This window comes from Lithobates pipiens, unplaced genomic scaffold (assembly GCF_037356315.1).
Source record: "Lithobates pipiens isolate NorthernLeopardFrog02 unplaced genomic scaffold, aLitPip1_a1.2 Scaffold_8, whole genome shotgun sequence".
Lineage (NCBI taxonomy): Eukaryota > Metazoa > Chordata > Amphibia > Anura > Ranidae > Lithobates > Lithobates pipiens.
In genome coordinates, this window is record NW_027507903.1 from 138,626,523 (window position 1) to 138,650,784 (window position 24,262).

General features: G+C 46.5%; 1 protein-coding gene across 1 annotated transcript in view; it reads right to left on the minus strand.

The window, feature by feature from the left end:
• PFKFB3 (6-phosphofructo-2-kinase/fructose-2,6-biphosphatase 3) overlaps window positions 1–18,658 on the minus strand; it is a gene marked incomplete at its 3' end in the record, with an annotated part of 147,150 nt that extends 128,492 nt beyond the window's left edge. The window contains 1 exon segment of the mRNA XM_077473570.1: window positions 18,530–18,658. Coding sequence (XP_077329696.1) covers window positions 18,530–18,545 — 16 coding nt within the window.
• Window positions 18,659–24,262: the final 5,604 nt, after the last annotated feature.

A 24,262-nucleotide genomic window follows, 5' to 3' on the forward strand; every position in this document is an offset into this window, starting at 1 on the left:
AGGATACCGGAAGAGACGTCCGGAGTACGAACGTGGAGTCCGTTCGTCTGATGCTGTCGTTTTACTTTTGTTTTGCCTATATATTACATGTTTAAATGTGACTACCCAGGACTATGTCCTTTTTAGAATAAAGTCTGATTTTATTACATACTTCACTATTGGAGCTCCTTCTTTTCTCCTATGGATATGAGTAATGGTTTATGGCTGAGGACTTAGAAGGGACCACCTATATTACCTATACCATCTGATTGCTGGAAGTACCGTATATACTCGAGTATAAGCCGAGATTTTCAGCCCCTTTTTTTAGGCTGAAAGTGCCCCCCTCGGCTTATACTCGAGTCACCGCCGTCTGTCTACCCGATCAGCGTGTCGTGCAGACAGACGGCGGCCATTCCACTATTCAAAAGCCGCGCCTCCCTGTCTGTGATAGGCGGAACACTCAATTTCCCAGCAGTCAGTGGTCCGCCTATCACGGACATCCGCTCATCCTCATACTACGGACGAGGATGAGAGGATGTCCGTGATAGGTGGAACACAGACTGCTGGGAAATTGAGTGTTCCGCCTATCACAGACGGAGGCGCGGCTTTTGAACAGTGGAATGGCCGCCGTCTGTCACAGACGAGAAGAGGTGCGGCGATCCTGGCATGGCCGCCGTATGTGCAGAAGGACACAGGCTCAGGACACAGGTAGGCTGGACACACAGGGCGGCTGGACACACAGGGCGGCTGGACACACAGGGATGGACGGACACACAGGGATGGACGGACACACAGGGATGGACGGACACACAGGGATGGACAGGCATGTCTCACCCTCAGCTTATACACGAGTCAATAAGTTTTCCCATTTTTTTTGTGGTAAATTGGGGGCCACAGCTTATATTCGGATCGACCTATACTCGAGTATATACGGTAATACCTGCTGTTTACCTTACAGCAGTGAGGTAAGGTAGCCACTGCACCCAGTGTGTGGACACTGATTTTTTGAGGACTCACGAGATCACCGGTGGAACTGTTTTTCTGTTCACTGAGTCATTATATGTTTATGGCACAGAGTGGATTCACATAGTGCATGTCTTAATATGGACTGATGTTTTTCTATAGAAAGAGACACTACCACTGCTATTGGATACTAATTACCCTGTTGCACTTTATTGGATATTGATTATTTATTGCTTTGTTAATATTCGCTAATGCACAATTTTTATTTTTATATTTTATTATATATTTTGTGTTTCACATTATATGCACTATTTGGATTGAATCATAATTTTGAATTTTATTATATACATTTTAGTTTGGTTATATTTTTTGGCACTGGATGCACTTTACTGTTTACTGTCACTGGATGCACTTTAGTTTAAGAGGGTCCAACCGTCATATGCGACTGGATACTACCGAGTTGGCACCTATTCACTATTTGAAAGTGATAGCAGGTATTTTATAATCATCTGTTATCTGATCACTGATGGGAATGCACTAATAATCAGGGCACTGATTATCAGTGCAGATCTTCCCTGTGAGGAAAGCCACTTATGGGCTCTCCTCTCCACACCCACTGTCAACGTTAGGAGAGGAATGCCAATAGCTGGCATGGCCTATTTACACTGTGATCTGCTGTGATTGGACATAGGTGATCACATGGTACAGAGCCTACGTCATAGGCTCCTTACCGAGATCGGTGATGTGGTGTGTCCTAAAGACTGCACCCGGGGGCACGCATGAGTGGCCAGTTCTGCAGGACATTATATGACATCCACTCAGAATGGGAAATCCCCCGCTCGGCTGTCATTCTGCTATAGACCAGGTGGGAAGTGGTTAAAGCAGGGGTCAGCTCAAAAAAAATATATATTAAAAGCCAGCAGCTACAAATACTGCTGCTGCAGACTTTTAATAAATGGACATTTACCTGTCCAGGGTGCCTGCGATGTCGGTAGCCAAAGCTGATCAATCGATCGGCTCTCGGCTGTTGCCGCCACCATCCTCGGTGAGAGAATCAGGAAGTGAAGCGTTGTGACTTCACTTCCTGGTTCCCTACTGCGCATGCGCGAGTCGCGCTGCGCGTCCTAACTGGCCCCCACTGTGTTCTGGGACCTGTGTGTTTCCCAGAACACAGCGGGGGGGAGGGGGACAGGGGGATGTGAAGGGGCGTGACTCCCGCGGGAGTCTATGCCCGGAAGTGAATATGAGACAGGTATCTGTACCCATTCCCCCCTGAAAGGGGCCAAATGTGACACCGGAGGGCGGGGGAGGTTTCTGAAAAGCGGAGGTTCCATTTTTGTGTGAACCTCCGCTTTAAGCTACCCATAGATTTCTTTTTTTTTTTTGGTTCAGCCAGCAGGCCGAACAAAAAAAAAAAAAGATGAATGGATTCCTCTATCCACACAAGTAATGTGGATGGAAGAATCCTCCCCGCTGTGCCACCTGACTCCTCCACCTTTAGACTACACTGATCAGTGGCTGCAGCTGATGATCAACAACAGTTTTCCAGCATCCCTGTTCGTCAGTAGTCAACTGTTAGAGCGAGAACGGCCATAGATGTATCAAACCATCTATTTTGATCCGTCTATTGCCAGCTTTAAAGATCTGAGCTGTTGAAAGTGTATGTACAAAAATATTGGGGAGTTGGTAGGGGAGGTCAAAGATGATCTGGGGGTCGATTCTGAATGGTTGGAAGGAGCTTGTAATATAATCTACAAGCTAATGGTATAAGGGAAGGTGGGTATTAGGCTTGGAAGGTGCAGGAGGAAGGGGAAGATGGGAAGCAAGTAGGGAGGGGTCAGTCAGGGAAGGGGGTATTAGGAGTGAAAGGTGCAGGAAGAAGGGGACGATGGAAAGCAAGTAGGGAGGGGTCAGTCAGGGAAGGGGGGGTATTAGGAAAAAAGGTGCAGGGAGAAGGGGAAGATGGTAGGGAGGGGCCAGTCAGAGAAAGGGGGTATTAGAAGTGAAAGGTGCAGGAATAAGGGGTAGATGGGAAGCAGGTAGGGAGGGGTCAGTCAGGGAAGGGGGGTATTAGAAGTGAAGGGTGCAGGAATAAGGGGTAGATGGGAAGCAGGTAGGGAGGGGTCAGTCAGGGAAGGGGGTATTAGGTGTGAAAAGTGCAGGAAGAAGGGGAAGATAGGAAGCAGGTAGGGAGGGGTCAGTCAGGGAAGGGGGTATTAGGAGTGAAAAGTGGAGGAAGAATGGGAAGATGAGAAGCAGGTAGGGATGGGTCATTTAGGGAAGGGGGTATTAGTTGTGAAAAGTGCAGGAAGAAGGGGAAGATGGGAAGCAGGTAGGGAGGGGTCAGTCAGGGAAGGTGGTATTAGGTGTGAAAAGTGCAGGAAGAAGGGGATGATAGGAAGCAGGTAGGGAGGAGTCAGTCAGGGAAGGGGGGTATTAGGTGTGAAAAGTGCAGGAAGATTGGGTAGATGGGAAGCAGGTAGGGAGGCGTGAGTCAGGGAAGGTGGTATTAGGTGTGAAAAGTGCAGGAAGAAGGGGAAGATAGGAAGCAGGTAGGGAGGGGTCAGTCAGGGAAGGGGGTATTAGGTGTGAAAAGTGCAGGAAGAAGGGGAAGATGTGAAGCAGGTAGGGAGGGGTCAGTCAGGGAATGGGGAGTAGCAGGTTATCCAGGCAGGAGCCACAGGAAGGTCATTAGGGTAAGAGGTGTCTCTTAGGTCCGTTTCACACCGCTGCGGGTGAGAGATCCGGATGTGATTCGCACTGCAGTGCAAATCACATCCGATCTCCGTAGCGATGCGAGTTCAGCCATACAGATAGTATGGCTGAATTCGCATCGCTCCCGCAGCAAACTCGCACGGGACCCTTTTTTTGGTCCGCAGCAGAATCGGATCGCATGGGTGTTCACACCATGCGATCCGATTCCTGTGCGAGTGTGCAGATCGCACTGCGATATGCGGACGGATCTGGGGGTGTCATTAACATTTCATTGACACTCCCAGCAGTCCGCATAGGGCAGTGTGAACTGCTGGCGGGAGGCATGCGATGCGGGAAAACGCCGCGGATTCGCGGCGTTCCCGCATCGCTACGGTGTGAACCTAGCCTTAGTGAGATGTGTTTGTGGGTCCTCCAGGCAGGTGTGAGTTTAAAACTTATTGGGATGGGTAAAAGATGTCTCACTGCAATGTTTTACACTATCAAGATTGTAACAAATGTACACTTTATATTTGAATACTAAAGAAAAATGACGTTTACTGTTTTTCTACAATACAGTCCATAAAATTACATAAAAACTGCTTTATTTAAATTGCAGTTATGTTTTTTTCCAGGAAATGGCAAGATGCAATATTTCCTGTGCTTGTAGTAATATGTAACCAGCCAATAACACATGCAATAGTGCAATACACAAGAAATTCTATGGAATGCAGCTTGGGTCCCTCCCTGCCTGGGTTAAAGTCCACATTACATGGCAACATGTCTGCAACATACTACTGTAGCCTCCAGGGATAGAAAATGAGTCACTGACAAATAATGCATTCAATCTTTACAAACTGACTTCCTCTATAGAAATGGTGGATCTACACTAAGGAAATATTCTGTTATCATAGCAGTCATGCACGTGCCTCTCGGCACATTGAATTGATAATGTTATTCATCCTCAACCCTGCTTATCTATGTAAATAACTAAAAGGAAGATGATGAGACAATGTGGAAACAGACATGTGACACGGTTCATACCTATCCTACTACAGACATTGCAAATGGATGAAAAATGATTAAACGCACAATAAAAACCTGACTCTTTTAGCTGCCATATAATTAGTCATTTTGTTTTTTTCAATCCTGAGATTTACACAGGCCTACCAGACAGCAAAGCCAAGTCAGTGTCTTCACTTTTCTTTACTACAGTTAAACTTTAGTGAGACTTCTCTTTTATCTTCTTGGCTCCTGTTAGGGTCCCTAGTGGAGGCCTATTAGGATAATGTAAGGATGCATTCACATCTGCGAATGCGCCAGCACTCCAATTAGATCTGAGTAACTCAGCGGAATTCCCTGCGATCTGGCTCCCAAAGCTGCACATTTGTAGTTACGCATGCAGTGGTTGGCCCTGGACGTAGGTAGTCTGAATGCAAGACTGATCACTCACATGTGATCACTGCATGAGTGATTACATGTGAATGGCCATGATTATCTGCGGGAGCTGGCAGCCTCCCATCGCTTTCGATGGGACTGCCTATTGCAGCTATTCGCTGGAACCCCCAGAGCGTAGGTGCATTCACTGGTGGGAATACGCCCTAAAGGGACCTGAGCAGTGTAAGTGCTATGAATAAGGCTGAGTAGACGTAAAGTGTTAGCCTTCTGTGCTGTATAACCACTATGTAGTCAATAAAGGATTCATATTTGTGGATGGCACCTTGTTGCCGGTGTTCTGTCAAAAAGTGTCCGGCCATCGGATAGTGTCCCTGTACTGCGCAGGCGCATCGGTTGCGCAGTACGGAGAAAGAGACTCCGAAAGTCTCCGAAGAAGAACGGCACCTGTGCAGTGAGTCCAGGTGAAAGCCCCACCATCCAAGTGGACATACGGTAGCACATAGTAACAGGGCCCCTCGCGGGCTTGCTTCGCTCACCATGCTTTGGGCACGGCCTCGCTTTGCTCGGCTAATTTTTATTCTAACTCTATGTCCACTTGGATGGTGGGGCTTGAACCTGGACTCACTGCACAGGCACCGTTCATCTTCGGAGACTTTCGGAATCTCCTTGTCCTCAGTACTGCGCAAGCGCAGTACAGGGAGGACACTATCCGATGACGGACAGTATTCGACACATCACCAGCTTCATTGTGCTGCATGGAGCTGTAGTTCTCCTCCCTCTTCCTATCCTTGAAGGTTGTCATTGTTTTTTTTCTGGATGGAGTCCCCCCGTCCCCCCCAGCAACAGCTCACCATTGGATGAAATTGGTGGGCTCTGTGTCCACGTGCAGCTGCTTATAAATAGACTTGCCATTAACTTCCAGGCAAGAAATCCAGACCACAGCTACCACCCACCCTTCCTTTGTTTATTTCATAGTGCTTTAAATGGTCCAGTCTAGTCTGGGTGGACATTGTGATTTTACTATTTGGTTGCTTTAAGGCAAGGCCTGTGATTAGGGATGAGCCGAACACCCCCCGGTTCGGTTCGCACCAGAACTTGCGAACGACCCCCGCGTTCGGTACGAACGTTAGAACCCCATTGAAGTCTATGGGACTCGAACTTTCGAATTGGAAAGTGCTAATTTTAACGGCTAATATGCAAGATAGTGTCCTAAAAAGGGTTTGGCGACCTGCCTCCTGCCTCAGGGGACATGGGTCACTGCAAAAAAAAGTTTTAAAAACTACCGTTTTGGTGGGAGCACTGATTTTAATGACGATTAAAGTGAAAAAAAAAAAGTGAAATATTCCTTTAAATATGGTGCCTGGTGGGTGTCTGTAGTATGCCTGTGAAGTGCCACGTGTTTCCCGTGTTTAGAACAGTCCCTGCACAAAATGACATTAAGCGGAAATAACACCATTTAAAACTGCTTGCGGTTTTAATGTTATATCTGGTTCCTGCAATATGGTTGAAAATCATTCAGAAAAATGGCATGGGTAGCCCTCCCTGCCCATTACCAGCCTATTTGGGTCTTGTACGCATATTAAGGGGAACCCTGTACCCATATTAAAAAAAGGAAATGCGTGTGGCCCCCAGGCCCTATATACTCAGAACAGCAGTATACAGGCGGTGCAAACAAGACTGGGACTGTGTAGGTTTGTTGTGTTAAGTTGAATCTGTTTGTAATTTTCAACTGGTACATTTTTAAAGTGTAGCTCCAGTCAAAAAAAATATTTTTAAGCTTTTTGGAAAACATAGGGAAGGGTTATCACCCCTGTATAATTTGTTTTGTCGTCCATCTTTTTTCATCTCACTTGCTGTTGTCTCCTTCCGTTTGCAAGTAGGAGATGTTTGTAAATTGGATGTTTGAAAGTAGGGGCCTGCCCTATATGCTCTGCAGAAATGGCGGAACAAGGTGTTGGTTTTGCAACAACATTGTAAGCCCTCAAAGTGACTCTTGGTGGGCGCTGGAGCGCCCTGCTGTGAACGATTATATCAAGAATTGTAATTACATGCCATTGTTGAACAGTGGTAGAAAAATTGACCTTTGGTGGTTGTGGTGCTGGTGCCACAACACTATAAGTCCTCACAGTTACTCTGGGTGGGCACAGGAAGGGGCCCTCCTGTGAAATATTATATCAAGAATTGTAATTACATGTCCCTGTTAAACAGGGGCAGAAAAATTGGGCCTTAGGCACTGGTGCCATCACACTGCAACCTCTGCCATACACTCTAGTTTTATTGCAGGAATTAGCCCTGCTGCAAAGCATTGCATCAAAAATTGTACTTAAACGCCCCTGTTAAACAGGGGCAGAAAAATTGGGCCTTAGGCACTGGTGCCATCACACTGCAACCTCTGCCATACACTCTAGTTTTATTGCAGGAATTAGCCCTGCTGCAAAGCATTGCATCAAAAATTGTACTTAAACGCCCCTGTTAAACAGGGGCAGAAAAATTGGGCCTTAGGCACTGGTGCCATCACACTGCAACCTCTGCCATACACTCTAGTTTTTTGCAGGAATTAGCCCTGCTGCAAAGCATTGCATCAAAAATTGTACTTAAACGCCCCTGTTAAACAGGGGCAGAAAAATTGGGCCTTAGGCACTGGTGCCATCACACTGCAACCTCTGCCATACACTCTAGTTTTTTTGCAGGAATTAGCCCTGCTGCAAAGCATTGCATCAAAAATTGTACTTAAACGCCCCTGTTAAACAGGGGCAGAAAAATTGGGCCTTAGGCACTGGTGCCATCACACTGCAACCTCTGCCATACACTCTAGTTTTTTTGCAGGAATTAGCCCTGCTGCAAAGCATTGCATCAAAAATTGTACTTAAACGCCCCTGTTAAACAGGGGCAGAAAAATTGGGCCTTAGGCACTGGTGCCATCACACTGTAACCTCTGCCATACACTCTAGTTTTTTTGCAGGAATTAGCCCTGCTGCAAAGCATTGCATCAAAAATTGTACTTAAACGCCTCTGTTAAACAGGGGCAGAAAAATTGGGCCTTAGGCACTGGTGCCATCACACTGCAATCTCTGCCATACACTCTAGTTTTTTTGCAGGAATTAGCCCTGCTGCAAAGCATTGCATCAAAAATTGTACTTAAACGCCCCTGTTAAACAGGGGCAGAAAAATTGGGCCTTAGGCACTGGTGCCATCACACTGTAACCTCTGCCATACACTCTAGTTTTTTTGCAGGAATTAGCCCTGCTGCAAAGCATTGCATCAAAAATTGTACTTAAACGCCCCTGTTAAACAGGGGCAGAAAAATTGGGCCTTAGGCACTGGTGCCATCACACTGCAACCTCTGCCATACACTCTAGTTTTTTTGCAGGAATTAGCCCTGCTGCAAAGCATTGCATCAAAAATTGTACTTAAACGCCCCTGTTAAACAGGGGCAGAAATATTGGGCTGCTGGCATCACCCAGAACCAAAAATGTTCTTCCAACATATCAGCGGAGGAGGAAGAGGATAGACAATCAACATAACAGGACAGTCACTCAGCATCAGCATAGGCAGTCTTGAAGGGATGTGGTATTTCAAAAAAAATTATTCGGTTACATCAGCTTCAGGTGCTTGGTAGCTGTGGGTGATCCAAGACTGATTCATCTTGATGAAGGTCAGTCGATCAACTGATTCGGTGGACAGGCGCACCCTGTGATCGGTAACTAAGCCACCAGCAGCACTGAAGGTGCGTTCCGAAAGAACGCTGGATGCAGGACAGGCCAGTAGCTCAATTGCATACTGTGCAAGCTCTGGCCAGTGATCCATCCTCAAGACCCAGTAAGCCAGAGGATTTTCAGTGGGAAAGGTGTCCAAGTCTGACCTTGCCCCTAGGTATTCCTGCACCATGTAAATTAGACGCTAGCGATGGGTGCTGGAACCAATCATACCTTGGGGCTGCGGACTAAAAAATTGTCTGAAAGCATCAGTCAGACGGCCACCTTCTCCACCGCTCCTTCTGACTGATGCCTCAGCAACACGTTGTCCAGGACCAGGAGTTTGTGACCTCCCAGTCTCTGGGAACGCGTTGCACAGAGCTTTCTGCAAGGCCTCCCGGAGATGTCTCATCCTCTGCTCCCTCTGCGATGGCAAGATAAGGTCGGCAACCTTACCCTTGTACCGTGGATCAAGGAGAGTGGCCAGCCAGTAATGGTCCCTCTCCTTGATCCGAAGAATACGAGGATCCTTCCGCAGGCTTTGCAGGATCAGGGAGGCCATGCAGCGTAGGTTAGCTGAGGCATTCGGTCCGGAGTCCTCTGGGTCACTAAGGACAACATGATCCGCAGCTACCTCCTCCCAGCCACGTACAAGTCCACGTGTTTCTTGGGACTGTAAATCATCCCTATAAGACTGCTGCTGCTGATGCTGAGTGCCAGCCTCCACCTCCATGCTGACACAATCATCCTCCTCCTCCTCTTCCTCCTCCTCACCCTCTTCCTGTGTGATGGGTGGCACAGCAGGAACACTGTCTGGATAAAGGGGGCCTTGAGAGGCAAGGAAGTCCTCCTCTTCCTGCCTCTGTTCTGCCTCAAGTGCCCTGTCCATTATTCCACGCAGCGTATGCTCCAAGAGGTGGACAAGAGGTATAGTGTCACTGATGCATGCACTGTCACTGCTCACCATCCTTGTGGCCCCCTCAAACGGTGACAGGACAGTGCATGCATCCCTGATCATGCCCCACTGGCGTGGTGAGAAAAAACCAAGCTCCCCTGACCCTGTCCTGGTGCCGTAGTCGCACAGGTACTCATTGATGGCCCTCTGCTGCGTGTGCAGCTGCTGCAGCATGGCCAATGTTGAGTTCCATCTGGTGGGCATGTCACATATAAGGCGGTTCTTGGGCAGGTTCAACTCCTTTTGGAGCTCAGCCAGCCGAGCACAGGCATTAAATGATCGGCGGAAATGCACACAGACTCTCCTGGCCTGTTTCAGGACATCCTGTAAGCCGGGGTACCTGCCCAAGAACCGCTGCACCACCAGGTTAAGGACGTGAGCTACACAGGGCACATGGGTCAGTTGTCCCTGTCGGAGGGCAGAGAGGAGGTTGGTGCCATTGTCGCAAACCACCATTCCTGGCTTAAGCTGGCGTGGCGTCAACCACCTCTCGGCCTGCCCCTGCAGAGCTGACAAAACATCCGCCCCAGTGTGGCTCCTGTCCCCCAAACAAACCAGCGCAAGCACGGCATGGCATCGTTTTGCCTGCATACTTGCGTAGCCCCTGCAACGCCTACGGAGCACCGCTGGTTCTGAGGACAGAGCACTGGAAGAGGCCATGGAGGAAGAAGAAGAGGAGGGGGTGGAGGAGAGAGGTGTGTCACAACCAATAGTAGCATTTTGGAGGCGTGGTGGCGGAACAACCTCCAATACTACTGCACCTTGTCCTGCATCCTTCCCAGCAGCCAGAAGAGTGACCCAATGGGCCGTGAAAGACAGGTAACGTCCCTGTCCATGCCTGCTGGACCATGAGTCAGCGGTAATATGCACCTTACCACTGACCGCCCTGTCCAGCGAGGCAAGGACATTGCCTTCCACATGCCGGTAGAGAGCCGGAATTGCCTTCCGTGAGAAAAAGTGGCGTTTGGGGACCTGCCACTGAGGAACCGCACATTGTACAAACTCACGGAAGGGGGCCGAGTCTACCAACTGAAAAGGCAGCAGTTGAAGTGCTAGCAATTTAGCCAAGCTAGCATTCAACCGCTGGGCATGTGGATGGCTGGGAGTAAATTTCTTCCACCGGTCCAGCAGCTGGGGCAGGGACATTTGTCTGCTATAATCGGACGTGGATGTACCACTAGCAGAGTTCCCGGAAGCACTTGGCTGTGACACACCTAATTCTACACCTTCATTCCTCTCAGAGCAGGTTTCAGAGAGGACTGAAGGTCTAGTGGGGTTGGAGATGCCAGCTGATGAGGAGCAAGGAGAGGTCCGCTTTGTTCTTTGGTGTGGGTCTTTGAGGTATGCTTGCCAACGAGCTGCATGGCAGGTCAACATATGTCTGGTCAAGCATGTGGTGCCCAAGCGGCTGATGTTTTGGCCACGTGAGATACGCTTGAGACATATGTTGCAAATAGCAGCGGTGCGATCTGATGCACTCGTCTCAAAAAAGGCCCACACCAAAGAACTTTTAGAATAACACGCAGAGGAAGCGCTCTGCGCAGAGGAAGCGCCCTGCGCAGGCGGAGCTCTGCGGTGTGATTCAGTCGGTGTGCTGCCCCTAAGCTGGCCCCCGGAGGGCATCCTGCCTCGTTGGACATGTGCCTCCTCCTCCTCCTCCTCCCTCCTTCCAGGCACCCACTTGGAGTCAGTGCCCTCATCATCCCCTCCCTCTTCATCGCTGTAGCAAACCTGGCAGTATGCTGCAGCTTGTGGAACATGACTTCCAGATTGCTGTCCTTCTTGAGCATCCCCTCTCTCTGTGCTCACGCTACTGCCTTCCTCTAGCTGAGTGTCATCATCAGAGCCCACCAAACACTGGGCATCCTCCTGGAGCATGTACCCAACACTGTGCTCAAAGAGTTCAGGAGACTCCTCAGGAGGACGTGGTGGGTCTAGGGAAGGAGTCACTGATGATGACATTGAGAGGAGGGACGACGATGTGTTGGCAGCTGCTTTTCTACTACCCTGAGACTGGGTGAGAGAGGATGAGGAGGATGAAGAGGGCTTGGTCATCCACTCTACCAAGTCGTTGGCATGTTGCGGTTCAACATGTCCAGCTGCAGAAAAGAAGGACAAGCATGTCCCATGGCCACGTGCTGATGACAATGCACCGCGTCCACGACCAGCACTGTTGTCTCTAGACACAGAGCCTGCTTGCCCTCTTTTATCGGCTCGCGCCTGTCTGCCTCTCCTTGCTGGCCTTCCAGACATGGTAATGGCCTGAAGGGAGTTGGGTAAAACAGTAGTTGGGTAGTTTATATTGTGCTGGAGGCACACAACACCCACTAACTCCTGCAGATGCCTTTTTTATAGAACAGCAGAGTTAAAGGGGTATATACAGATGTATACTGTGCTGTGCTGGAAGCACACACAACTTCCAATAACTCCAGCAGATGTCAATCGGGCCCAAATAGAGAACAGCTATGTAGGTGGATAATAGCGGTATGTACTGGGTACAGAGCAGGCACACAGCACGCACTATCTCCTGAGTGACACTACTGACTGCAAGCTCTATTGTTAAAGATGGACCACTAGCTATATAGGTGAGGTGAATATCACGGTGTATACTGCGGTCAGGGCACGCAGACAATAACAAGAAAACAGCAGAGTTAAAGGGGTATATACAGATGTATACTGTGCTGTGCTGGAAGCACACACAACTTCCAATAACTCCAGCAGATGCCAATCGGGCCCAAATAGAGAACAGCTATGTAGGTGGATAATAGCGGTATGTACTGGGTACAGAGCAGGCACACAGCACGCACTATCTCCTGAGTGACACTACTGACTGCAAGCTCTATTGTTAAAGATGGACCACTAGCTATATAGGTGAGGTGAATATCACGGTGTATACTGCGGTCAGGGCACGCAGACAATAACAAGAAAACAGCAGAGTTAAAGGGGTATATACAGATGTATACTGTGCTGTGCTGGAAGCACACACAACTTCCAATAACTCCAGCAGATGCCAATCGGGCCCAAATAGAGAACAGCTATGTAGGTGGATAATAGCGGTATGTACTGGGTACAGAGCAGGCACACAGCACGCACTATCTCCTGAGTGACACTACTGACTGCAAGCTCTATTGTTAAAGATGGACCACTAGCTATATAGGTGAGGTGAATATCACGGTGTATACTGCGGTCAGGGCACGCAGACAATAACAAGAAAACAGCAGAGTTAAAGGGGTATATACAGATGTATACTGTGCTGTGCTGGAAGCACACACAACTTCCAATAACTCCAGCAGATGTCAATCGGGCCCAAATAGAGAACAGCTATGTAGGTGGATAATAGCGGTATGTACTGGGTACAGAGCAGGCACACAGCACGCACTATCTCCTGAGTGACACTACTGACTGCAAGCTCTATTGTTAAAGATGGACCACTAGCTATATAGGTGAGGTGAATATCACGGTGTATACTGCGGTCAGGGCACGCAGACAATAACAAGAAAACAGCAGAGTTAAAGGGGTATATACAGATGTATACTGTGCTGTGCTGGAGGCACACACAACTTCCAATAACTCCAGCAGATGCCAATCGGGCCCAAATAGAGAACAGCTATGTAGGTGGATAATAGCGGTATGTACTGGGTACAGAGCAGGCACACAGCACGCACTATCTCCTGAGTGACACTACTGACTGCAAGCTCTATTGTTAAAGATGGACCACTAGCTATATAGGTGAGGTGAATATCACGGTGTATACTGCGGTCAGGGCACGCAGATAATAACCAGAAAACAGCAGAGTTAAAGGGGTATATACAGATGTATACTGTGCTGTGCTGGAGGCACACACAACTTCCAATAACTCCAGCAAATGACAATCGGGCTCAAATAGAGAACAGCTATGTAGGTGTATATAGTGGTATGTACTGGGTACAGAGCACGCAGACAGCACGCACTAACACTACTGACTGCAAGCTCTATTATTAAAGCTAGATCACTAGCTATATAGGTGAGGTGAATATAGTGGTGTATACTGCGGTCAGGGCACAGACAGTAACCACTACACAAGAGCAAAATAGTAAATCAGCCAAAAACGATTGGTGTGTAACTGTGTTGAAGGTACACAGAACACCCACTGCTTCAGATGCTAACAAACACTACACGAGGCCGCCTGAAAGGCGGCTTTATATAGTGTGGGGCGTGCACTACACAGTCTGAGCTATGATTGGCCACAGGCAGGATGCCTGTGGCCAACCATTGCTCTCCTCGCTACTGGCGCTGCGATTGGCCAAGCATGCGGGGTCACAGTGCATGCTTGGCCAATCGTGAGACAGCAATGCATTGCGCCATCGCAGTGCATTGTGGGCCACACGAATTTTGCCGTGAACGGCCCAAACGTTCGGAATTCGGCGAACGCACGAACGACCGATGTTCGAGTCGAACATGCGTTCGACTCGAACACGAAGCTCATCCCTACCTGTGATATAAGGTGGTTATTTAATGTTTATTACATTTTGAGGTTATCTCCTAAACACCATGGCCAATTTTTTGACCATTGAAACTTTTTGGAGTGTGTGTCTCTTTATTAGTTATGGCATTATTGCTCAATTGTACTATCCCACTTCCCCCTAGGTGAAAAAGCACATGATACTCTTGTCCCTTCTTCCTAGGTGGTCCTTTTCCCAAGATAGCATGGTTGGCAGCCCCCCCATCCATTGTAGGACCACACATAACCCAAGGAGATAAATATTTAAAGTGACACTCAAGCATACACTCATCGACCACTTTATTTGCTAAACCTTGCTAATGCTGGGTTGGACCCCCTTATGCCTTCAGAACTGCCTTAATTATTCCTAGCATAGATTCAACAAGGCATTGGAAACATCCCTCAGAGATTTTGGTCCATATTGACATGATAGCATTATGCAGTTGCTGCAGATTTGTCAGCTGCACATCCATGATGCAAATCTTCTGTTCCACCACATCTCAAAGATGCTCTATTGGATTGAGATCTGGTGACTGTGGAGGACATTGTAGTACAGGGACCTCATTGTCATGTACAAGAAACCAGTGATGAGATGATTTGAGCTGTGCCATGGTGCATTATCCTGCTAGAAGTAGCCATCAGAAGATGGGTACACTGTAGTCATAAAGGGATGGACACGGTCAGCAACAATACTCAGGTAGGTTGTGGCATTTCAATGATGCTCAATTAGTACTAAGGGGCCCAATGTGTACCCCACACCATTACACCACCACCACCAGTCTGAACCATTAATAGGAGGCAGGATGGATCCATGCTTTCATGTTGTTTACACCAAACTCTGACCCTTCCATCTTTATGTTATAGCAGAAATCAATACCAGGCAACATTTCTCCAATCTTCTATTGACCAATTTTGGTGAGCCTGTGTGAATTGTAGCTTCAGTTTCCTGTTCTTAGCTGAAAGGAATGGCACTCGGTGTGGTCTTCTGCTGCTGCAGCCCATCTGCTTCAAGGTTTGATGTGTTGTGCATTCAGAGATGGTATTTTCCATACATTGGTTGCAGTGAGTGGTTATTTGAGTTGCTGTTGCCTTTCTATCATCTTTGCCCATTCTCCTCTGGTCTCTGACATCAACAAGGCATTTTCCTGCACACAATTCCAGCTTACTGAATATTTTCTCTTTTTCAGACCATTCTCTGTAAACCTAAAGCCCTATACACACTATCAGGTTTTCTGCAGATTTTTGTCTTCAGATTTACCAAAACCATGTAGTGCAAGGGCCTGCCTGATTGCATACAAATTGAAACTCCAAAGGTTTGACCTCATATTATATGGTTTTGGTAAATCTGAAGACAAAAATCAGCAGAAAATCTGATAGTGTGTATGGGGCTTTAGAGATGGCTGTGCGGGAAAATCCCAGTAGATCAGAAGTTTTTGAAATACTTAGATCAGCCGTCTGGCACAAACAACCATGCCATGTTCAAAGTCACTTAAATCCCCTTTCTTCCACCAATCTGATGCTTGATTTTAACTTCAACAAATCGTCTTCACCACGTCTAGATGCCTAAATGCATTGAGTTGCTGCCATGTGATTGGCTGATTAGTAATATGAACAGGTGTACTTCATAAAATGACCGGTGAGTGTATATTCCTAACTCAAATGTACCTGCTATGGCTCTCAGCTGCCTACAAATATTCTAATTCCTTTTTTTTTTGTTTAGAATAAATTCAGTAGCTCACAGAGGATGTAACAAGGAGGTAACAAAACACAATAAAAAACAATTTCATGAAATATAGATTACAGAGCCATTAAGTAGTGGATGTGTTTGGATTATTTTTGGAGAATAGGGATACTTTCACACTGAGGTGCTTTACAGGTGCTACAGCAGTAAAAATAGCGCCTGTAAAGAACCTCTCCTGCCTCTCCAGTGTGAAAGCCTGAGGGCTTTTACACTGGAGCGGTGCGCTTGCAGGACGGTAAAAAAAGTCCTGCAAGTAGCATCTAGCACAGAGCTCTGATGGGATGGCATGGGTATGCCGTCCCATCAGAGCGCAAGTTTTGGTGACTTCACCAGCTGCATTCCATGTGAATATCTCCTAAACAGTGCAAGTTTAGGAGGCATCCACTGGATGCCTATAATAAGGCTTACCTGTGGGTACAAGTTAAAAAGTGGACTTCACTTCCACTTTAATGCTTTCTCTGCACGAAGGTAAAAAAACCTTTCGTGTTCAACTCCCCCGTGTCCCATTAACGGCATTGTAACCGCTTCGACTTAGAAAACGGTTCCTGCACTACTTTGAGGTGACTTCAACACAACTTGCATTGACTTCTGTTAAAGAAGTCATATGCAAGCTGCGATGAAGTTGCGCAGGATTGTCGGCTTCGAAGACGTGCTGGTGTGAACCATTACTTAGACTGGGCCTAGGGCCTTCACAATGATGCAAAAATCCTTTAGATTTACCAAAACCATATAATAAGAGGTCAAACCATTAAGCCCCGTACACACGATCGGGCTTTCCGACGGGAAATGTTGGATGTGAGCTTGTCTGAAGCCCGAGTGTGTGTATGTTCCATCGGACAATTGTTGTCAGACTTTCCGCCAATTAATGTTGGCTAGCAGGTTCTCAAACTTTCCGCCAACAAATGTGTGTTGTCAGACTTTCCGATCGTGTGCACACAAGTCCGTCGGACAAAAGTCCAAAGTACAAACACACATGCTCGGAATCAAGAAGGAGCCGGAAGCGCTCGGTCTTGTAAAACCAGCGTTCGTAATGGAGATATCATGTACGTCTATGTTCGCAATTGTTTACCAACATTTGTGTGGCCGTGTGTATGCAAGACAAGTTGGAGCCAACACCTTCGAACAAAATTCCACGGTTTTGTTGTCGGAGAGTCCAATAGTGTGTACGAGGATTAAGAGTTTCAGGCAGGCCCTTGCACTACATGGTTTTGGTAAATCTAAAGGAAATCTGACAACAAAAGTTGTATAGTGTGTATGGGGTCTAACACAGATTGAATTTCAGAAGTTTTCTGCTGAATCTGCTGGAATAAGGCCTGTTTCACACCTATGCATTTTTAGTGCACTAAAAATGCATAGGTGTGAATCAGGCCTAAATTTAGTAGGTGAAGCTGTCGGCACTACCTGGCTTGCCTTGATGGGGCAATGGAGTGCTTTCTCTATCCAGAGGGACTGAATGAGAGAAATGTTACCTTGTATGGCCACCTTTACTGATAAGCATCCAATCAGATGTTCATGCAATTTGACAGCTGTGGGCGCCAGCTGTCAGAATACAATAGCTGGCAACAGGGGCGGACTGACCATTGGGCCACTGCCCGAGGGCCCCGAGCCACTAGGGGGCCCCATCAGGGTTGCCAGCCTCAGTAAAACCAGGGACAGTATGTAAAAATCTGTGTTTTTTTTTTTTTTTTACATCTGTCTCTGAAATGTCCCTTACCGACATCCTTTCGGTCTAAAAATCCCAAGATTATAGCTGCCCCACCTCTCCAGTACCTTCTCAGCCAATAGAAACATGTTTGTGTATACTGTGTGATTGTATACTGTGTGTGTGTGTTTGTGTATACTGTGGGGTCCCATAATCTCCTATTGCCCGGAGGCCCCATAATCTCCTATTGCCCGGGGGCCCCATGAGTTGTCAGTCCACCCCTGGCTGGCACTGCAGTTTTGTCCATCCACGCTGTTTAGTGTAGATGGGTTAAGGGAGGGATTCCCCTAGTTCAGCCCACAGGGCTGAGTAAAAGAAATTTAAACCTACAGTTTATGACCAGCTGTACTAATAAGAATCACAAGGTGCCTGTATTGCAGCAGAGTTGTCAATACTTTATTAGCCCCCCTCTGCAGGATGGTGAACCTTTTTATAAATTGATCCTCAGTGTACAGCTGCATAGACATTGTCTTTTTCAATCTTTTGCTATGTCCAGACATAATTCCTATGAGTAATGCTTTAATTTTTATATAGTCACTTATAAAACTGACCTTTAATCATAGGGACCGCAGAGCTGTTTAGAACACAACGACGATTTGTAAAGACACGAAGATCAATTGCATGCATGAAAAGACGCTTTTTGTTTACAGCCAATTGTGCATTTTTCACAATTATCTAATTAACCAAGTAAATACAAATGCATTTCTTTTCCAATGTAAGCAAAATCATCATGAGAGCGCGTTTAAAAGAAACCTCCTGTAGGTGAAAAATAACCTTCCTCAAAGCTCTGCCAGAAATAGCATGTCTTCTCTGGTTAGCTGCGCACCCATTTTAGAAGTAAACACGACAGTTGATGTTGCTGCTGCATCCCTTTCTATATATATATATATATATGAAAGGTAGGGCATGCTGTTTGTGACCTTACCTCTTCTGCAGGTCATGGCTAAGGTCAGGGCTTTGGTAAGCTTGGTTGAAGAGCAGAGGGCCAGGAATGCTGCTGCAGTCTGGTCAGTGGGATTCTCGGAGAAGGCAGGAAACTGTCATATATGGTAATAGAAGCCTTGGTCACGTCACTTCTAGGAAGGGCTCTTAATGAAAAGAAGACAAGGAAGTTAGACTCTATCTGTAGTTTACACATTTACACAGTTACAGCTTTCACTCTCCAGGCAGAACAGAGGTTTTGTTATAAAGAACTAGTATAAGAAATATAAAACTCATATATATATATATATATGTGTATATATATATATATATATATATATATATATATATATATATATATATTAAAGTATAACTTAAAGGGGCTGTAAAGGTAAATGTTTTTTCACCTTAATGCATTCTATGCATTAAGGTGAAAAAACATCTCACAGTGCCGGCGCCCTCAGTCCCCCCGTTTTACTTGCCTCACCCCTCGAAAGTCCCGTGCTCGCCCCCGCCGTCCTCTTTGCTGCTCAGCCTGGCCGCTGATTGGCGGGAGTGGATGGATTGAAGGCAGCGCAGCCATTGGCTCGCGCTGCTGTCAATCACATCCAATGACGTGGCGTGCCGGGGGGGGCGGGGCCGTGTGATACAGCGAGCGGCTATAGCCGCCGGCTGTATCACGGGAGCGCGCCCGCAGGTGCTTCTCACCATGCGAAGGAGCTTGCATGAACGTGAGAAGTACCTGTGGGAGGAAGCCGAGACAGCCACTGAGGGACCCCAGAAGAGCAGGTTCGGGGCCACTCTGTGCAAAACGAGCTGCACAGTGGAGGTAAGTATAACATGTTTGTTATTTTTAAAAAAATTTAAAATTTACTTTACAATCTCTTTAAGTCAAAACTTTTTATTTATTTATTTTATTTTATTTTAGATTAGAGTAGAGAGGTATTAGGACATCTGTCAGTTTTTATTGCTGTGTCCCCATTAGAGAGATTCACCCTCTCTATTTGTCCTGTATTGTTCTCATTGAAGGTGAATGTTTACAAAAAAAATTCCAAATTGTAGGTTGTCCCCAGAAAAGTAATAGAGGGAAAATCTTTCAATGGGAACACTAATTCTTTGACCTGGGGGTCCCACAGAGATTCCCTTAATTTGCAGGGATTTCCTCTCACTTCCTAATTTGGATATGGGAAAGGAAGTCCCACTGTGAAAAAAAGGGGTAAAAATAAACCTTACAAGGGTTATAACCCTTCATTAATCCTAGTACACACAGGCTGAATGTCAGGCGGCATGGGATGGTTCAATAAAAATCGTCTGACATTCAGTGTATGGAAGCCGGCTGTAGAAGGCTCATGGCTGATCTGCCGACCAGCTCCCAATCCGCGATCTCAGCCAATGGCTCAGAATGCTAACCAGAGTTTTCTGGCAGGGGGATTAGCTCAGCATGGGAAGATTGCTGAACTAACATTGCATAGTTAGTACAGAGGCTTCGACCTGAGCTGTCTTTTTTTTTCGCCCAACCTGTTTGTTGTGTGTACAAGCTTTGACTCTATCAAAAATGAAAAAAAAAAAAAAGTTTTGCCTTTAGTCCTACTTTGAGCTATCTACTTTTCTAGGTTGTAGCAAAATTAAGACTCAAGGGGGTGGATTTACTAAAACTTGGAGAGTGCAAAATCTGGTGCTGCTGTGCATGCTATCCCATGAGCTTCCGTTTTTTTTTTTTTTTTTAAGCCTAAATGAACAAGTTGAAGTTAGGAGCTGATTGACTTTGCGGTGCCGCATCGTTTCCCAAAAGTAGTTCCTGCACTACTTTTGGCAACTTTGGGGGCGATTTCAATAGACATCTGTGCATGGACCCGCACAGATGTCTCTGAAATCACTCCTGAAATTGGACTGAAATGCAGGTTTGAAATTGTGTGAGTTCCCGCTGAACTTGCATGATTTCAAACCAGCCTTCAGTATGAAAATAGGTAGTTGAGTCATGTTTTGAACAAATTCCGAGCACCTATTAATGTCACTCTAAATTGTGACAATAGGGAGCTGTTCCCAATAAAAGTGATTATTTTAAATTTTAGCCTTGTAAAAAAAATAAACACACAGGGCATTTGAGAAGTGTTGCCTGACCCAACATGAATACCTGTACAACACATCCTAAATGCTAATTAATACTATAGGTGTGTTAATGAGATTTTAGGCTACTTTAAACTTTAACGGAAGTGTCAAAGAACCCTTTAATCAACCCCAAGGTGTCCTAAATGACAATGACAAAAAAATGGCAATCACGCAAATCAATTTAAAGCTAGCACATGAATTTTGCACATGGCCATAGGGAAATACACTGATCAATACAAAAACCCTGCAGCACTCGATCCAGCTAGTCGGGGGAAAAAAAAAAAAAAATTTCTTTCAACATTACTCTTTATATTCTTTGCTATATACAGTATATGCACCAGGTTCTGCTCTCAAATTGTTTGGAGTAGAGCTGCCCATACACTGTTTGATTTCTGCTAGTTTCTGATAAAATCTCCTGCCCGACATCCCTCCATAGAAAAATTGAAGCAGCTGGGCAGAAAAATTGGCAGCCGAACAGCACCTGAAATAAAACAGATGCAGCCACTGTTTGGGTATTTTGACAGCTGGCGTGGCCAGCTGTCAAAATACAGTAGATTGGCCAAAGGCAGGGTGCCTTTGGCCAATCATGGCTCAGGGACTAAGTCCACGCCCACACTATATAAGGCTGCTTACATGGCGGCTGTGTATAGTGTGAATTAAGAGAGAGATTAGGCAGGATATTTAGTGGATTGAGCATGCAGTCAGTGTAGTGTATATATAATACAGTGCAGGGTATATAGTGCAGTCAGTGTAGTAGATATAATACAGTGAAGGGTATATAGTGCAGTCAATGTAGTATATATAATGCAGTGCAGAGTATATAGTGCAGTCGGTGTAGTGTATATAAGGCAGTGCAGAGTATATAGTGCAGTTCAGACTATATATTACAGTGTATTCAGGGGTTACGGGGAACCTTATGACAGAATTTGTTTTTAAAAACGGTGTGGGGTAACTCCAAAATCCATACCAGGCCCTTTGGGTCTGGCATAGATTTTAAGGGGAATTCCAAGCCAAAATGGAAAAAAAAAATTATGTGGGGTTCCCCCCCTCCTGAACCATACCAGGCCGCTTGCCTTCAACATAGGAAGGGTGCCCCCCAAAGCACCTTGTCCCCATGTTAATGGGGACAAGGGCCTCTTCCCGACAATCCTGTCTGGGGTTTGCGGGAAGGGGGATTATCGGAATCTGGAAGCACTCTTTAAAAAGGGGGCCGCCAGATCCTGCCCCCCCCCCCCCAGGTGAATGGGTATCAGGTACATTGTACCCCCACCCATTCACCAAAAAAGTGTCAAAAAGTAAAAACCACAAGAGACAGTTTTTGACATCGGCAATCGGTTACGTTACGGGGTGGCTCCGCCCTTACCTATATAAGAGCTGTCAAAGTGAAGAGAAAGCAGTCGGCGGGAAGCCTCCCATGAAGGCGGAGTGTTTTGCATGTTTGCTATTTTACGGTTCCGTCGTGATTAACGATGGATTTACATCATGGGACACTTTTTTTTTCTTTTTAAATAAAGGACTTGTCAAAAACTGTCTTTTGTGGTTTTTACTTTTTGACACTTTTTTGGTGAATGGGTACCCGCTACCCATTCACATAGGAGGGGGGGGGGGGGGCAGGATCTGGGGGGCCCACCTGCCCCAAAGCACCCACCACCCTATGTTGAGGACATGTGGCCTGGTACGGATCAGGGGTGGGGAGGAATACGGTTCTCGCTTGTCCCCCCCTTTTATTCACCTGCCACGCTGCATGCTCGGATAAGGGTCTAGTATGAATTTGGGGGGGGGGGCTGGTACGGACTGGGGGGGAGCCCCAGGCCATTTTTTTACATTACGTACGCTAGAAAGTTTAAATGACATTTTTTCCTTTAGAAATTTCATTGCTGCAGCATGTTCTACACATTGCACAGATGTGCCAATTTACAGGCAGACTAAGGTGACCCCTAGGCACGATATTTAAAGGAATATTTATTTTTTATTGTTTCACTTTAAGCATCATTAAAATCACTGCTTCTTTAAAAACAATTGTTTTAAAAACTTGATACATGTCCTCTTGGGTAGTACCTGGGTCCCCATACACATTTTATGGCAATAACTTGCATATAAGCCTTTAAAATGAGGACTTTTGATTTTTTCATGTTTGTGTCCCATAGTCTTTAATAATGTTTGCATGTTCACTAGAACTTTTTGCCTGTTCGAGGTGTTCTAGTACGAACTGAACCAGGGGGTGTTCGGCCCATCCCTATAAATAAGGAACACTCCATTTCCTCCAACCCAATGATCATACCACAACACTGTAAGGGATTGTGCACACAGATGTTTGCAGGCACAGATTTGCTCTAGCAGGAAAATCCCAGCATTTTCATTGTCCAGGGAGCAGGTGGCGTGTACAGCCAGCCATAGAAATGAAAGTGCTGGTAAACACATAAGCATTTACCTGAGTGCACATCCATTCACTTCTATAGCCAGCTGTATGTGCCACCTGCAACTCCCCTAGGATTTTTATGCTAGAGTGATTTGCACCTGCAAATGTCTGTGTGCTAGAGCCCTAACTTTGTAGCTAGTCAGCAGAGGCTGATCTGTGCCAGACATTTGTGAACACAACAAAGAACTTCACGGAAACTAGGTTTTACATTACTGTGTCATCTCAGAGCCTGCTTCTCAGTCCAAGTTAAAGAATAATTCCAGAATCACGCATCTACTGCACATTTTCTCCAAGGGTAAATTGTGATCCTTTACGGAATTACAAACTAAGTTTCAGATTCCGCAGTTAAGGCACAATCCGGTGGAGCTTTATGATGGCAATCCCTGGCTCCAATTTTCCACTACATGTTAGGCCGCATACACACGGGCGGACTGTATGGCGTACTTAGTCCGTCGAAACACATTTCAGCGGACAGTCCGCTCGTGTGTGGGCTTCAGCTGACTTTTTCAGCTTGCAGTCTGGCGTACTAAGTATTTCGGATTTTTCGAAATTCTGTCCGTCGTACTTTGGTTTCAGCGGACAATCCGCTCGTCAGTAGGCTAGTTCGACGGACTAAGAATGGCGCATGCTCAGAAAGGATTTACACGGCAGAAGGGTGCTTTGCTGTGTATTGGACTTCCTATTTCTAGTCCCATCATACGTGCTGTACACGTCATCGCGCAAGCTTTCGACGGACTGTTTGTGCATCCGTGTGTGGTCAAGTCCGTTCAGTCGAAAGTATGACGGACTGTCCGTCGGATTGTATGACGGACTAAGTAGGCCATACAGTCCGCTCGTGTGTACGCGGCATTAGAGGTATCCTATTACAAAGGATTCATATCCAGGTGCTACTCAATGTTGCTATCTAATTTTCTGAAGGGATTCCCATCTAGGGTGGCGAGCAGGTGGGAGAGCGATGTGGGCACACTTGAGGAGGAACAGTGGGAGGAGGTTCTTCAGGCAGTACAGATGTGTTCCCTTAATGCTGCACAACAACTCTCTCAACTGTATATTGTCCTGCGGGTACACCATACACCTGGCCAGATTGTACAGAATGGGATTAAAGGAGGGCTCTGAGTGTACCAGATCTGCTAGGGAACATAGTGACCTTATCCCCCTTTTGTGGCACTGTCCTAAACTAGATCTGTATTGGAAGGGTGACATTAGCAC